We start from the raw sequence: 16743 nt of genomic DNA, 5'->3' as shown, positions 1-16743 counted from the left end.
CTCTTTCACCAGCCAAAGGGCTCTCTTCTCTGCTCCCTCCCTCCTCCTTAGCAATCCTCCCTGTCATCCGATTTCAAATAAAAGGAGGCTCTTTGCTCCAAGGGACTTCAAAGCTGGATACCACGGCCAGCTCCCCTGTTCTCAAAGTGACCAGCCCTGAACATTTCTAAACAGAATTGATAAACTCACGTTCTTACAACTGTTTTCTGCATGCTCATTACCTGGCTTTCCAGCAGATGGTGACAATCGTTTCCTTTGAGGTTGCTTTTCTTCCTTCCTTTTTTTTTTTTTTTTTTGTAACATAACAAGGAATTCTGAAAGGACATAAGGTTTCATGACTCTATATTGGTAAATATTTAAGGAGACACTGCTTATGTTTACAGAGACCTTGGCTGGTTGGGGAGGAAGAAAGTTCAACCAGGCTCCGTTGTGGCAAAGCCTTTGGCCGCATTGTTCACTCACTGAACAAATATTTATTAAGCACTCGTTTTATGATGCAGGGCGTTTCCCAGGTGTAACCAAATTAAAGAAGTTCTGAAGAGAGAAGTTTGGAATCCCAAACCCACAGAGTGCTAACGTCGGTTAGTGCCAAAACAATTCGTGGATTTTTTTTTTTTTGGTGGGGGAAAGTAAAGTAAATATTTTCAGTAAAATTTTTGGCACTTACAAAACACGTGTCCATTTGGCCTGGAATGACTTGATTTTTAGTTTAAATCAAGTCCCATGGTCCCCACACGTGTCCTGGTAAAAACCTCACCAAGTTTCCGAGTAATGCCAGGTCAGACAAGCTCGCAATGGCCACGGAGACTGGTTTTCTGAGGTGCCATTGTTTCCAGACGGCTCCGGTTGGAATTCAGGCTCTGCCATTGCACCAGCTGTGTGGCTTTGGGCAGGCGACTTAACCTCTCTGATCCTCAAAGCCCTTGGCTGTAAGGCAGGCATGAGGAGAGCCTGGTCCTGTCTCAGAGGGCTGCAGTGAGGTGAGGGTCAAGTGCATTCATGTGTCAAGTGCGTGGGCCAGTGTCCATGGCCAAAGATAGCGTCCTGTCAGTGTTCCTGTCTCGTTCAGCGTCACTACTTGTCCCACACCGTGCTTCTGGAAGTAAGGGCCCATGTTCGTTTCAAGTACCTAGTTCCTCCCTGGGCAGACTTCCTGAACCCCAGGGCTGACTTAGGATGGAGCTCACAGCCTGCCATCCCCCGTGTCACTCACGGGCTTGTGCTGGGGGTGGTGGCCAGCCCCCTGGGGATGAAAGCTTGCCTGAACCCATGGAAAACTGCTCCGTGGGCCGATGGTTTGAGGCCCGTCTCTCTGGGCCCTGCTGCGTGTCGGCCTCTGCCTGCTCCCCTCTCTGTGTCTGTGCAGCCTGTTCCCTCTGGAGCTCCTGGAAGGCAAGATGGAGTAGCCGAGATGCGGGACTGTCTCTGAGCCTGAAATCGCCTCATTTCAGGAGAGAAATGCTAGTGATTCTTAGCAAAGGTTTCAGGAGCCTGGGATAATGTCAGTGATGTTGAGGCCTCAAAACCCAGTGCTCCCAGTGCTGAATCAAGTTTGACCAATGTCTTTTCTCCCCAGCAGCCTGGGGGGTCCTGGGATGGGGGGCAGGGCCTGCAGAGACAACCAGCCAGGGCTAGAGGCATGTGGGGTCCCTGCTGTGGCCAGGGCTTGAGGAGGGTCCCACTGTCTGGTCATTCTCAGCTCCTGTGGGCTGAGGTCACATCTTCAGAGGACATTGTGCCCCTACCCCTGCCACAGGCCAGCAGCAAAGGGCTGTGATAGGGGATACAAGAGCAGACACTAGACATTTCTGGCTCTTTCTCAGAAGCAGATGAGCCACTAAGCGCTTGCAAAAGCACAGGCTCCCAGGCTGAGGCTCCCCCTGCCGCAACCCCTGCCCCCAAGGGTGCTCGGGGGTCCAGGCCTCGAGCCAGCTGGCTCACCCTGTGCATTCCATGCAGTGCTGTGCCCCAGGGGTGACAGGGACAGAGAGGCGAGGCCTCTTGCCCGGCTGGTGTTCGGACACTTCGTGAGTCCTCTGCAGATGTTACCTGGGTGTGCCTCCTCAGTCTCAGTCCACTTAGGAAGTCACTGTTGGAAGCACAGCTACAGTGTCACCTCCCCTGTGGTGTCCCCCACTGCAGGATGACGGAAGCACCGCTCCCAATGTCCAGGGATGTGGTGGTGTCCAGGTGGGGTCTTGGGTGTCCCACAGAGAGCATGGGCTCCATAAATGCCATTGGTTGTGTGGACCCATGAGCTCTCGCAGTCTCAGAACTGTCCCTGGTGACCCCAGGGGTTTATGTGTCCGGGACTAAAAACCGAGGTCTTCCTTGGGGTTCCTCCCACACTCAGAAGGCCAGTCTATAATAAGTGAAATAAAACTGGTTCTGTTGCTTCTTGTTTGTTTGCCTTTGAGCTGGACACATTTTAAAGTGTTGATTCACATTCCAGAGAGGGGATGAAGGGCTTCCTTCTTATCTTCCCTAGGGGCTGGGTGGGGTCGCCGGTTTGCTCTTGTTGGGACTCAGAGGGGGAAGAAAAGGCCCAAGGCCACACAGCGTGTGGACCACAGCTCAGGTTGTCCTGAACAGGTGGCCCAGGCTCTTTCCAGCATCCACGCTGCCCGAGCAGCCGTGGTTTGAAGGATGCTGGAAAGAATTCAGTAATTTGGCATTTTCAACAGGGCTCTCCGATGCCTTCATTGTTTCGTTCATTAGATCGAGGGGGGTTTATTCAGCACATTTCTGTTTGCTGAGGTCTCTGACTAAGACAACAGGACTTCCCTCTTGTTTGAGAGTGAGGGCCTCGCCTCCCTCTGTCGCTCCTAGTTGGGCTGGTCTCCCAAGCCCTGACAGCAAGGAGGGAGGGAGAGAGGACGCTGCAGATAATTACGGTGGGCAGCAGGCGTGAACCCAACTGTCCAGAGCCACCAGGGCATGTGGTCACTCTGCTTACAGCACATGCCTCAGAAGTGAGGGTCGTCTTCCACCCACCCCCACACTCAGTCACTCATTCTGCAGGCAGTCTCGGGGCAGCCCCCCAGTGCCAGGTGGGTGACCCAGCAGCTCGTAGAGTTCTGCCCCTGTAGCCTTGCTCATCCGTGGCCTTGTTTGGTCCTTGAACCGGAGATTACTCCCCATTTTGCAGACGAGGGAACTTGCCTGAGTTCACACACACAGGAAGTGCAGGAGCCAAGGGAGTCCCAAAGCAGGCCCTTGCTGATGCCCCGCCCTGCCTGGCAGACCACAGAGCACAGCTTGGTTTGGGGAACTGACATTTTTCCTTTGAGAAGTAAAAAATCAGTTCCCCTCCCTGGGCAACAGGTGCCGCCCCCACATTGGGGAAGGGCTGAGCCATCTCCACCCTGTCCAGCTTCCCACTCCACTCCTCCCCGCCCTCCTGGTCTCTTCTTCTCTCTCCTCCTTCTTTATCCCCAACTCGAGCTCCCCAAACGCAATGTCAAACCCTAGTGGTTGCTGTCAGCTGGTTCATGAAATAACTGATAACTAACCCCCACGTGGGAGGCGGGCGACAGGCATTGTGTTCCGGCAGCCTCGAGTCTTCATTAGCTGCGCCTCCGCCTTGCACACCACGTTGTTTGCACACGCCCGAGTTAGAGTTCCCAGTATACTTAATTTTTAATCCATGTAGAAGAACCGCAGCTGTGGGCACAGCGCCAGCTTCCGAAACGGGAGATGCTGTTGGATTTCTAACTTCTCTCTGTCATTTCGGGCCAGAAAAGTCCATTTGCATGTTGAATCTCTTGACTCAGGGAAGGATGGATCCACAGATTGGAAAATAAAATCCCAGGCTGGGAAATGGGCATGAGAATTCTGATGCATCGTACTATGCTAGTGACTGGTTCACCCCCTCAGCATAATGAATGGAGAGGACAATTGTTAGTAAATATTTCTCCTGGCATGGGTGGGGTCGTTAGTGGGCGGGGAAGGGGAAGGTACCAGAAACCGAGTCTCCGCAGGGATCCTAGGAACTTGCTGGGTGGGTGCAAGCCGGACTTTGGAGGAGGTGGGAGTTAGGGATATTCTGCTTTAGGTTCTGGGAGTCCCGGCAGGTTGAATGGACGGTTCTATGGCTTCCCCAACTGCGCCACCTGCTGGTCCTCTCTGGCATCGTTCCCGGTTTCCAGCGACTGCGCATGCGTGGAGTCTGGAGCCCGCCCCACCCCGCGTCGTCTGTGTTGCTGATGCTTCCAAATTGGGGTGCAAGTTGAGCCCATAAACCAAAATGTAAAATCATAATACGTCTGTCACTTAGAACTCCCTTCCTGGATACGCCGGTCACTCTGGGCTTCCTCTTTCTAACACCACGTTTGTAATTATGTGTCTTGTCTGCTCCACTGGACTCTGAGCATGCTGGGAGTACCCTGCACCCCCACCCCAAGGGTACCGCGGTCGGTTCCCAGACCAAGGAGGGGCTCAGCAACTGTAGGAGCATCAGACGTGCCAGTGCACTGGCTGCGCCCTGAACATCGGGGACGTGGCTGTTGCTGTCACCTCCCGCCAGGGCTGAGCAGAGCCTGGGCCAGAGGACCCACCGGTGGCCCCACGGATCGATCGCAAGAGGAAGGGTCCTGGCACTGTGCCTGCCGGCCAGGAGTCTCTGAGAGGCAAGACACTTGCCCCGCAGGTGGAGGGGCCCAGGTGTGAACCCAGGTCTACCTGCCTTTCACTTCGGGGCTCCTATCTTGGGGCTGGCTGCCTCCCTGAGCCTCCCAATGAGTCACAAGGGTTATTCCAGAACAATAAAATACCCCGAGGATAGCTCTGAGGTCGTGGTCACTCAGGACCCCAGGAGCCCAAACACTGACACCTACCCTCACGTTGTGGAAGACCCTGGTAAAGCTCCTGACCAAGGGGGGAAGAGCAGAGACCAGAGCTCAGGGGGGAGGCTTACGTCAGCTTCCTTCCAACGGCCCTGCTGTCAGCGACTGGCTTTCTACTCCACTCAGGTCTTCATGCACATCTACTACGTGCTGGACATGGGAAAGGTGTCACTTCCTGCCTTTGGGAGCGTCCCAAAGGCACAGTGGGGTCCCAGCCCCTGTGGAATCTCTAGCACCCAGCACCTCTGTTAAAAGCAAGGGGCGGAGCAAACAGTCAAAGATTGCACCCCAGCCACTCCCCACCCCCACCGTGACCCAATGAGGTCCTATTCAGGGATGGGCTGGTCTCCCATCCGAGCAGAAATCTCACTAAGGCAGCCACATCCCTGCCAGCTCTTGTCAACTACACGAGCCCCCCGTTCCTGCTCAGTGTCTGGAGTCACTCAGTAAATACTTGTTGAATGAATGAATGAACAAATCTCTATCACTGGCTCCTCTGCCAAAGTCAGTGTTTTTTTAAAAAAATGCATGAGTCCCATAATGTTTCCCAGTGGGAGAGCAAACCATTTTCTCAAATACACACGGATTTTCTATTAAAGAGAAGAGTGTCTGTTTATTAATTTATTTTTGGTCTGCTGCTGTGCTGCCGGTATCACTTTCCAGAATTAGGTGGTGTTGCTGGTAGGTTACCGGCAGAGCATCGGTGAAGAACGCCGTAACCCTGGACCCGTGCCACATCAGGGGCTTAGTCCCACCAGGCGGGAGCTAATGCATTGGCTGGGTCAGATGTGGCGAAGGGAACGTCCTCCCCCCAGGACCGCCCCGAGCAGAGGAAACGCGGAGCTGCCCTGCAGATCTGACGACTTTTTCTGATGGAAACAAACGTGGGTAGGGTCCCTACTAAGAAACCTGTTGGGCTAATTTAGAAATGGAGGGAGAATCCTATTGGAGTGCCCCTGGGGCTGGCGGTAGAAAGGACTTAGGCAGAAGCCAATAATACAGGGGAGGAGCCTGTTGAGGAGAGCAGTCCTATAAACAGAGTCCCACAGAGGTCAGAGGTGTGTGAAGGGGGGTCCCCAAGGGCGGGACTCTGTTTATTTTGTTCACTGTGATGCAGGAAGTGTGCCAGTGAAGAGTTGAATGAATGAATGAATGAATGAGTGAATGAATAAAGCTTCTGTGGACTTACTTAGACCCAAATGTGACCCTGCTTCAGGCCAGGATCTCAGAAGGGCCCCTGGCCCCTGTGACCCCTCCGGGCGGGCAGAGGGTTTGTAGCCACCATGGATGGGGGGCCCGGGAGGCTGTGAAGCAGCCCTTGGAGTAGTGGAACACGGAGAGTTCTTTCTTTCGTTGCAGTTTGGAGGCACGTTTTCTCCCAAATAATAAGAGGTGCGGCTATAAATAATTCATGCTCATTGTTCGGCCCAATTAACATCTTTCAGAAGACAGGCCATTCGTTCCTTCTTGGGGGACAGTGACACACCCCGGTTGGGCTGGGCTGAGCTTCTGCCCTAATTAGATACTTGCACAGGAGTCCCGAGCAAGTCCCGAGGAGGGAGGATTTATTTTTAATAAAAAGAGATTAAAACCTGTGCATTGCAGCACATTCAGGGAGATGGAACCACATGAAAACCCTCCCCCAGTGGTGGGTCACGGCGGCCTGAAAAGGAAGTGTTTCTCTCGGAATTACTGAAACTTTTTGCTTGGGGTCAGGAGCAAAATCGGCCCTCCTCACCCTGCCCGAATTTCAGATTGCCTGCTGGGGTTGTGAGCGAGGGGGATGGAGGTAGAGAGGCGCTCTGATCCAGGCCCTGGGCTAGGGGTCTGTCCCCCTGGAGAGGGACAGCCCCAGGCCATGTGACAAAGCAGGCAGCAGGGCTGACCCAGCCCGGAACAGGCTGAGTGGGACCTCGCGCCCGGCTCAGCTGCCAGGTGAGGGGCCGACCCACAGCTACTCGGGAATCAGGCAGCACCTGGTGGTCCCAAGAGAAGCCACATCTCCAGACTGCATGTGCCTCTCCCCCTTTTTAAATATTTCAAACTAATTTAAAGAAATATAAGCCTACATCTACCTGCTCCTCAAACCCAGCAACCCCACTTAGAGGCGTTCACCTTTAATAAATGAGAACATTTGTCCATGAAGGGACTGCTACCCACGTTCAAAGCTGCTTTGCTCATAATTGCCGAAAAAGAAACAAAAGTGGAAACAGCCCGAATGCGTATCAGAGCAGAGCGGCCAAGCGATCACGGGTGCCACATGGAGGGAAGCCCTTCAGCACGCATGAGAAGGAAGGGACCTGAGGCCACAGCCCCAGGATGAGCGTCCACACCCTGCTGAAGTCAACAAACTCGATGCCCAGGAGTTTGTTCCTGTGTGGTTCCATTTATGGGAAGGTCAAGGGCAGGCAAAGCCAACCATCTCTGGAAACAGAAATCAGAATAGTGCATGCTTTGGGGGTGGGGAAGACTAGACTGAAGAGGAAGTTTCTAGAGAAATGGCAGATGCTCACCTTGGGTGGGTGTGAATTGCCTTTGGCAGTCAAACCAGAGGCTGGAGCTCTGTGCCTGTGACTGTATGCGACTGTCTTTAAGAAAGCCCTGAGGGCGGGGCCTGGTGCCTCTCCCTTGCCACTCACTTTCATCTGCAGAGGTTAAAGGGCATTTTTTTTCTGGACCACAGATAGCCTGTCTGTAATAATAGCTCTGTTGCGGTGGGACCCACGGGGGATTGGAAGCTCAGGAACTGTTGACTGTCAGATTCATGTCGCTCACAATGTCTGGGGTTAGACAATGAACTTCGTGGTCACCCGTGGTCACCCCACTCAAGAACGCAGAGCTGCACCTGAGGTTGACGGGGGCTCCTTCCTTCACTCTTTCAAGATGAGAAGGGTGGTTTTCTCCATTAGGGAAAAGTGTCTCCCATAACGATGTCGCTGTAGTTCGTTTCGCCTGCCTTGGCCCCAGCGACGCGAACTTGGTGAGGTTCACGTCCTCTCACAGGTGGCTGGGCAGCAGGCTTGTTGGCGGGTAGACGAATTCGGGATGGCTTTAGGGTCACCGAAAACATGCCCGTGAGCTTCTTTGTTGCGTCTTTAGCTCTCTATGATTCTGTTGTCTTTATTGCAGTGGAGAAAGACTTAATTCTTACAGAATAAACTCTTCACTGTTCCAACATCTTTAAGAGGGCGAGATGCGTAATTGGAATCATGCAAATGAGTGCATGGTCCTCAGGAATGGAAGTGATTTCTCAACAGACTGGCTGGCACACCAGTATTCTTAGGGGTCCCTGATGGAGCACCGCCCTGTCCTCGGGAGGGCCCCCCGCCGGCGTTACCCCCGCCCCAAGCACCTGGCCCTCCTCAGTAGGGCAGGCAGGAAGCCTCGTGTGCAACAGTGAGTGTGTCAGCGGCCAGCATACACTGGGTGTTACATTTTTCTTGTGTTTTTTAAAATCCTCCGACGTGGTCAGTTTCCGTGTATAACCTACAAGTGTGCCCCTGTGTCTACACCAGGGTGCATGTAATAAAGCACCGAAATTAGTCTAAGGGCCTTTTGCTCCTAGACAGGATGGATTTCCCGAATTCTTTGAAGGCAAGTTCCCACTCTCTGTTGCTCTGCCAGCATCAGGGGAAGGGGCTGGCACCCGGGTGGCTGGGGCAGGCAGCGGAGGATGGAATGTCATTAGATTGGATTGCCTGCCTACAGACGAGCCCGCTGAGACGCCAGACCCACCTCCGCCTACCGTTTTCCCAGTCTGGTAACCTGAGTCTCCAGGAGACCAGTCAGGTTTCTGCACAGGCTGAGCCAGCAGGCCTCGTATCTTCCCCCGGGCGGGTGTGCCCTCTTCCCTCCAGAAATCAGCCATTCATCCAGCAGATCACTCCTGTTCTTGAGTGGAGAGGCAGAACTGTGGAAAGCTCTGCTCACAGGAGGGAAGCGATGCGTCAGGAGTGGGAGTGGAAGCCAGACCTCCCGTCCCCAGTCCTGCACGCTCCCTGCAGCCCCGAGGCTTCTCCGAGCAGCCTCCCTGCCCCCCTTACACACAACCCCCCACCTCATCTCTTTTGACCCCCAAAGCCTCACGAACAAAACAGAAGAATCACGTCACACACGGACAAGAGAACGCAAAATTAAAGGTCATGTGTCCACTGCCTCACCATGGGGGACGAACTGCCTGCCTGTTAGTGTATCAAGATGCTCAGTCACCAGGTCAACTTCTGTTGACCTTACCAAGCGGGAGGGGCGCCTCGCTGAGACCTGACTCCAGGCAGCCCTCACCCAGGCCTGGGTCCGGCAGCCGCTGCGCGGAGTGAGCACAGCGCCGTCTCTGCCAGAGACGCGCAGACCTGCCCTTCCCACGCCTGGAAGCAGGCAGCACATGTCTTCCAAGAGTATCGCCGTGGCCTTGAACTGGCGAAATACACTTCCAGCGCTATTGCGCGAGCCCGTTTTATTTTGTTTACTTCCCCGAATTAAGAGGGAGAGTCGTGAGCTTTGCTGGAGAGATGTTTCCCCAAGGAGCTGACAGCTAATGACCTTGAATTTCTAAAGTGCTGTCCTACGCATCACTCCATGGCCCTGGCATTGGGGCCCCGGCCCCTGCCCCCGAGCTGTGTCCCCTCTGAGAAGGTCTTTCAGACGGCTTGTCCTGGGGATCCTTGGAGACACAGGAGGGGGCCCAGGGGCCCTCGATGAGCTGAGAGAGGAGCGCCCACTAGGTCCGCTTCTGGAACGTCCTGTTCATACTTCCCATGCGGAGGAGAAGCCCAGTGCGTCTCTTAGGCTCTCTTAGACCGGGAGGCTCTCTCAGGCTCTGCTTCTTCCTCTACTTGGCCAGCAGCTCCCTCGGATGTGAGCATTCCATCCTCCAGGATGACTGAGCCTGCGGTCACCTGAGGAGAAGCTGCTCACCTGTGCCAGGCTCGGCTCACCTGTGCCACGGCTCGGGTGAGGTTGCAAAGCAGCAGAGAGCGTCCAGCGCCCTTTCGAAAACCATTTTTTTTTTGGGGGGGGGGGCGCTCTTCTTGTAGGTCCATGGAGACTTTTTATGGTAGGACACAGTCCTCGTGTCTCTCAGGCTGGTCGTCCCGGTTATTTATATGTAATGTGATCAGCTCCACCTTGTGAAAATAGTCTCCATCCCCTCGTCTCTCCTTTAGGAAAAGCTGTCACTCGGTGCTCATATAATGAGAGAGAGCGCGGAGCAGAAGTGCAGTTCTCTGGTCTGGAAAGCTGTCTCCCTTACCACGCACGGTTTCCCCACTGATGGGGGAGCTGTGTTTTCTGAATTGTCACTGTATTAAAGTTTCTGGCCCAGTTGCAGTGTGGTTGGTGCCCAGTGGTCCCAAAGCCGGGGCAGGAGGGGTGAGTTAACTGTCGTTCAGTGAGGGACCCGCAGGGGAGCAAGGGAGGGAAGAGGTGGCCTCTGAAGCGGCATCTGCATGGTCAGGCAAGGATGCTCCTGGCAGACACCCCCTCCATCCCAGGGGCTGCGGCTGCTCGAGGGGACACAGGGCCCCTTGCCAACCTGCAAGTGACAGCGCTTTCTACTTAGAAGACCTGTCCCCCTTGCAGGTCCGAGGGCAGCGCCATCTGCAGAGCCCTGGATGTCCGGCTGGGCTTTCCCCTGGGAATTCCGTGTATTCCCCAGGGACCCCCCACATCCCTGGACACACCTGGCCAGTGTGTATGGTGGGTGGGGGCAGGCGACATCCCTGGACACACCTGGCCAGTGTGTATGGTGGGTGGGGGCAGGTGTACAGAGAGAGGGAGGCATCCGCCCCCCGCCCCTGGCACTTTCACCAGCACAACCGTCCGGGGCACTCAGAGTTCAGCCTCCCAGGCCCTGGGTGTTCTGTGCTCCCCAGGGAACCCGACAGGACCCCTCGTGTGGAGGGTGTGTGTGCTCCATGGGCAGCCCCGCGGCCTGACCCTTGCAGAGCCCAGGAGTTGGCTGTGGCCACCCTGAGAGCCAGGGGTGAGGGGCAGGCACCGCACTGTCTCTGCCCCACTCCCATCTTCTCTGGGCAGCTGTCAGAGGAGGGTCAGACGAGGGGGCCCTGGAGGACATCGTGGGCAGTACAGGCTCCTGCCTGGCAGCAGCCAGCCCGGCCAGGGACACGGTCGTTTCCCTCCGTCCAGTCTTTGTCCTCTTCCTCCCCTCCCCCAGGGACGGCTCTGCCAGCCTCCTTGCAATGCTGGGTCAATGGTTGTGCATCAGAGGTGTGCAGTCACCTTTGTTCAAAAGCGATTAAGCTCCACCCTTCACCAGCTCAGGTCAAAAGCAGGTTCTTCCCATCTTTTTAAGGAGCAAAGCCTTTTCCAAAAGGCAGGAGGGCTGTGGAGAGGGCTGGAGTGTGCTGGCTCTGCACCTTTCACTGCCAGACGGATTTTCACTGTCGTTATTTTAATCTCTCACTGCCACACCCCCCACCCCGCCCCCGTGAGCGTCTTCGTACCTGGAGCTGGGGGTGCAGGGTGGCCGGGGAATCTGGATTTGTTTCTCCTTTGCCAGGAAAAGTATCTTTGTGCTTTGAGTTCTGTTCTTCCCTAACAGTTAGAAGATGGTCATCTTGCCCTGTGAGTAATGGTGTCCTGGTTTTATGGGAAAGAGCCGGTGGGATTAGGGCTGGACTCCCGGGCAGGAGAGGCCCAGCACCCCTGCTTCCGGTGCTCAGAGGCTGGGAGGGTGGTGCTGGGAGCCAGGTGGTAGGGGGACGGACAGATGTCTTCAGCGGTGGTTGTGGAGAGCCAGTGCCGTCCTTCCCAGGCTGTCTCGGGGCGAGCGTCTGCCCACACCGGCTGTGTTTGTAGCACTGTGCATGCTTGGTGGCCTGCAGGGTGGAGGGGCACCCCAAGCCCCAGAGTTCACCCTCAGAGACTCACACCCCACAGATGTCCAGGAGTGTCCCTGACCTGTGGGACCAGTCAGTAGACAACAGTTTGGCTCCGCCTCTGGCCAGCACTCTGCCCCCCACCCTGGGAACTCAGGGGTGAGGGGGGCTGGGCAGGGTCTGCAGGACTGTGGCTGAGACAGCAGTGGTCGGGGCCTTGTTGGAGGCACGCTGGCCGTCCTGTGTTCGTATCACATTATTCCAGGGCCACAGATGGGCCTGAAGGGTCCTATAACCTGTTTGAGACCCCCTGAAAGGGGCAGTGCTTGGTCTTTCTCGTCTTGCCTGCCCCCCTCTGAAAAGGCCCGGGTGAGAGAGGCCCTAGTCAGGACCAGAGGCACCACCCCCAGCGACCCCCCGCTGGACGAAGCAGGGGACAAGTGTGCAAGGCCGTCAGGGGCCTGCACTTCTGGCAGAAACCCAGAGGCCAAGAGGACTGTGCCCCCCAGGGCCTCCCCCTCCCCCGCAGAGAGACAGGGCAGCGTGGCCTCGGGTGGTTCAGACAGTGGCTGGGGCCTGTGCCCTGGAGACCAGAGGCCGTTAGCTGGGACATGACAACTGAGCCCTTGAATTCCCGGGAACACTGAGGCCCACTAGCCTCCCTGTCACATACATTGTTCGCAGAACCTTCCAGAAAGGAGAAGTGGACTTTCTTACCACTTTTTTAGACTCAGGGGGAAGTGAGGAGTAGTTGCCACCTGCAGGTAAGCAAGTGGGTGTTTTTGTGACAACAGGTGGCCTGTCTTATGGACACACAGGCAGCCACACAGGAATCAATCCCCCCAACCTCCCCCGCCCCCCGCCCAGGCTGCAAGTGGCCTGCCGGCCTCTTTCTCCAGCCGCCTCCGAAGGTCACTGTGACGGGCGTTTCCTGGGAGAGGCTGTGGGAACAGGGTGTGCAGTGTGCTTGGCCCTGCCTCTGCCCCCACATGTGGGCAGGTCGCAGAGCCCACGGAAGGGGCAGCGTGTTCTGCTCCAGGCCCCTGGCACCCAGCGTGGCTGAGTGACCTACTGGAGCTGGGGGCCAGACGGGCAGGGCTCCCACCGCCAGCTTCTGATCCCTTTGTTCACAGAGCGGGCGCCCCAGGCTGTGAGGGGAGGGATCTGCTTGGGGAAGAAGTCCCCACCCCAGGGGACCCAGAGAACCTCTGGGATCTGGCCTGGTGCCCCTGCCACTGTCACGCCCTTCCTGCTGCACCCAAGGCCCTGGCCGTGCCCACACCTGAGCTTTTCCCTTCCTTCCTCCTCAGCCTGGTCATTATCACCCCTTAGGATGTGCTTCCCCCTCTTTGTCCTACATGACCTGTCCTGTGGTTACAGGGCTGTCTACCTCTTGATGGCAAATTCTGCAGAAGCAGAGATAAGGCCAGGCTAGTTCATCCTTGTCCCCTGGGCTCCTCACTGAGCCTGGCTGGGTGGCTGTGCAGTGCCCAGTTTGAATTGTCTCGAGGTGTTCCACGGTGACCTGGCGTCTGAGCTGGAGAAAGGGCAGCCCCCGTGCCACATCCTGAGGACCCCTCAGGACCAGCCTCAGCGGCTCGCCATTGGGAACTTCGTGGAAGGACCATGCACTTCTCCAAGCCGCTGGCTTTCTCTGTGGTGCTTGGGGACCGTCACTGTCCGGTAGCACTGATGGGTGGAGCTCCTGCAGGGAGCCAGCCCGTGCAGGCGGCCGCAGCAAAGATGAGAGGAGCCGCTGGGCCCTCGGGACATCTGGAGTCAGACGGCTCGACCAGCCCAGAGCAGCTGCCCTCCAAAGGGTGTTGACAAGGCATTGGACGGAATAGAAAAGCAGTTCTCGTCGGAACGGCCGCTGGCTGACTTTTGCTGGGGGTAAAGGGAAAGGCTGCCTGGCTGGGAGTAAACTAAGTCCACTGTCTCCGTTCTGGAGGTCCCAGGTATTCTGTGCCACAGCCATACTTAGGGTTTGAAAGCGCACAAGAAACTGATTAAATGAAGTGGCTGAGATTCGACATGGAGTTAACTCCTGTTTCACCATTGTTGTTGGGCTGACTGGGGTCTGTGCTTGTCAGGTAGCTGGTGCGAGCCCTTCGAGGGCGCATGTCCAGGGACCAGCAAGTGGTCATTGATCTCGCAATGTAATCACTCCAATTAGGGGACTCAGAGAGTGACTCGGGTTTGCATTCTGCAACATTTAGCGCCCTCTGCTGGTCCCACCAGGCAAATCACAAGGCGTTGGATGCAGGATGAGGGAGGTGTCCTTTGGCTCGAGGGTCTGGGCCTCCTCGGAGATGGGTGGACTTTTGGAGAGGAGCATTTTCAAATTAGTGCATGTGATGGGAAAAGTGTTTCAACGAGGAATTCTGCATCTCGGGGTCGTATTAGCCAGTGGACACTTCCTACCTAGTTACTTACTTTGTAACGTACTCAAACATAGAATATTGGAGCCCAGTGCGAGAGCATTTTTTTAATGCAGTGAGTGGGCTGGGCTGGGCTTTCAAATGAGTGATCGGGCTCCGGAGTGTGGGGAAGGTGGAGGGCCTGGGGCTGTGGCATTGGGGACCTGTCCGCTCAGCTCAGGAGGGAGACAGCCGAGGCCTCCACTGGGAATGAGGACGGGGTCGGGGGCACCAGTGGGCTGACCCCCAGCTCTGTGACTACAGGCTTGCTAACCCAGCTCCTGCCTGAGCCAGCAATTCTTCCTGGGGGACCGATCCTTCTCTGGGCTGTGGTGCCCAGTGTCTCGGGGGGCCCAGCCCACCCACGTTCCTCAACTGTCGACAGGTGGTTTTCACGTGCAATCGAGAAGTGATGGGGACCGCGGGTCTGTGAGGCTGCCTCTCGGAATGCTGGATCTTGCGGTGTTTTCAGAGTTTCTCCTGCCTGGCCCCTCCAGGCCCTCGTTTGCCTCCCCGCCACCCCACCGCCACCGTCCGGTCCCCCTGAACAGGCACACAGACACAAAGGGAAATTAATTGAGTGGCTGGGACTTTTAGAGCCTGGGGGCGCTTCCTGGAGTCCAGGGCCTGGCGGGCCCTACCGCTCAGGGCTGGCTGTGCCCACCGTGGTGTGGGGACCCCTCTCCCACACTTGCAGGGGCCAAGCAGTGCTCCCAAGGTGCCCCACTGCCACCCCATGTCTGCCACGTGGTGCGTGACCACCTCAGGGGAGGGCGCGTCCCCTGAGCCTGTCCTGCCTCTTCCAGGTTTGCCATGGAGCCCTTCTGCCCACTCCTGCTGGCAGGTTTTAGCTTGCCACTGGCCAGGGCGTTCACGGTCAACGAGACCACCCCAGCGGACGGCAACTGGACCTCCACAACCTCGGGTAAGGGCCCACTGTCTCCTCCGGCTGCCCTCGCCGCCCCCTCGGCCCACGGGGTCACGGGGCATTCAGGGTGACAGCATGGCTGAGGGGGTGGAGGAAGGTGGGGTTACCTTGTGGTGGGCTTTGCACCTTTGCCGCCTGTAAACACAGGTGGGCCGGGAAAGCCAGTCATTCCTGGTTCACTGCAGCAAGCTCAGCTCGCAGGAGGCGGCAGGCGGAACCCCGTGCTGAAGGTTGGCCTCGGCCACAGTGGGGAACAGGAGACCCCACGTGGGAACCCCTCGGACCACCCCAACCATGAGTGAACACCGCAGCCGGCCTGGGACATTTCAATGTGGATGTAACAGTTGAGATGAATGCAGAAACTATCATTAATATTTTTAGACAAGCTGTTGGTATATGGGTTAGGCTGGTGTTTTAAAATAAGAGTCCTTACCTTTTAGAGACACTTACGTATGAAAGTATTTACAAGTGATAGGATAGGATGCTTAGAAAATACCTGAGACCGAGCCAGTGGGGGCAGGAGGTGGGCGGGGCTATGGATGAACTTGCTTGGCCTGGTCTGGGAAGAAAACTGGGTGGCAGGTCCATGGGGTTCAGCATTCCATTCTCTCCCCTTTTTGACATTGGTCAGGGTTCTCCAGAAAAACAATGTCAATAAGAGACAGAGAAGGAGACCCAGTGGCTGCTTCAGCAAGGCCTCACCCGTGCGCCAGCCAACCGAGGGGCGGTCCTGGCCCGCCCACAGCCCCTCCCCCAGGGCCTTCCTGCCCAGATGCGTGGCCTGAGGCAGCGATTTTCAATCCTTGTGCCGCAGGAATTTTTAAAACCTGCCATACCTGACTACTTAGTCAGAGGCACTGACCTTTTTTCCCTTAGATTGCCAAATTAAAAAGTGACAACAGCCAACACAACAGTGGCCGTAGGGTATGAACACCCTGTCCTGAACCACGAATATATAGGTACCGTATTTTTTGGACTATGAGACGCCTCAGACCATAAGATGTACCCAGGTTTTAGAGGAGGAAAATAGGGAAAAAAATTTTGAAGCAAAAAATGTGGTCCTGCTCCTGCCTCCTATGACCCCGCTCCACCGCTCCCCACCCCGCCCAGTGAGCCAAGTAAGCTACATTTGGACTACAGGACGCACCCCCGTTTTCCTCCCAAATTTGGGGGGTGCGTCTTATAGTCTGAAAATGCGGTAACATGATAGAGTGACATCTAATTGGTCAGTCGCATTGCACCTGATTGGTTAATTCTTGGTATCAGAAATCCTTCTACACACTTACAGACACCTGGTTTTGTAAAAAGTCCCTTTGGAGCAAAAGGCGTAGGTGCTTACTATTAATATTTTTTGTAAAACAATAAAAATTATACCTTTTTTTGTCAGATCAGCAAAAAATATATACAGGGTCTGACACAAATAATGCTTCTTTTTTATTACATAAAAATCTTTTATTTCAAAATCATAAGCATGGAATTCTGTAACATAACACTACCACACTCAAGCACACCATGTGACATTTTAGGTGAAGTGTTCAAATTGCTGTCCACCTCGTGCGAGACACTCACGTTCCCTACCGACCACACTCAATGGCGTTATTCCTGCCGGAACCTATGTTTTGGTGTGCCACAGAATTTTAGTCCTTAGCTTATGTGTGCCATGAGATGAGAAAGGTTGAACTCACACCCAAGCCCACGACTTTCAATTTCCAGGA

At 55.6% G+C, this 16743-nt stretch overlaps 1 protein-coding gene across 7 annotated transcripts in view; it reads left to right on the top strand.

Moving 5' to 3' along the window:
• The window catches only part of PTPRE (protein tyrosine phosphatase receptor type E), a 116567-nt gene that overhangs the window by 72614 nt on the left and 27210 nt on the right, over positions 1–16743 (top strand). For 6 of the 7 annotated variants that reach the window (XM_053922468.1, XM_053922469.2, XM_053922467.2 and 3 more), the window contains one exon: positions 14907–15025. In XM_053922468.1, the coding sequence (XP_053778443.1) occupies positions 14914–15025 (112 nt within the window). In that variant the 5' untranslated portion in view covers positions 14907–14913. Of the gene's footprint in view, positions 1–5713; positions 5733–14906; positions 15026–16743 lie in introns of those variants that run through there. The other variant, XM_045191438.2, reaches the window with a different exon arrangement.

Source organism: Desmodus rotundus, chromosome 4 (assembly GCF_022682495.2).
Source record: "Desmodus rotundus isolate HL8 chromosome 4, HLdesRot8A.1, whole genome shotgun sequence".
Taxonomy (NCBI): domain Eukaryota; kingdom Metazoa; phylum Chordata; class Mammalia; order Chiroptera; family Phyllostomidae; genus Desmodus; species Desmodus rotundus.
The sequence above is the reverse complement of the archived record's forward strand: the minus strand, read 5'-3'. Positions and strand labels throughout refer to the sequence as shown.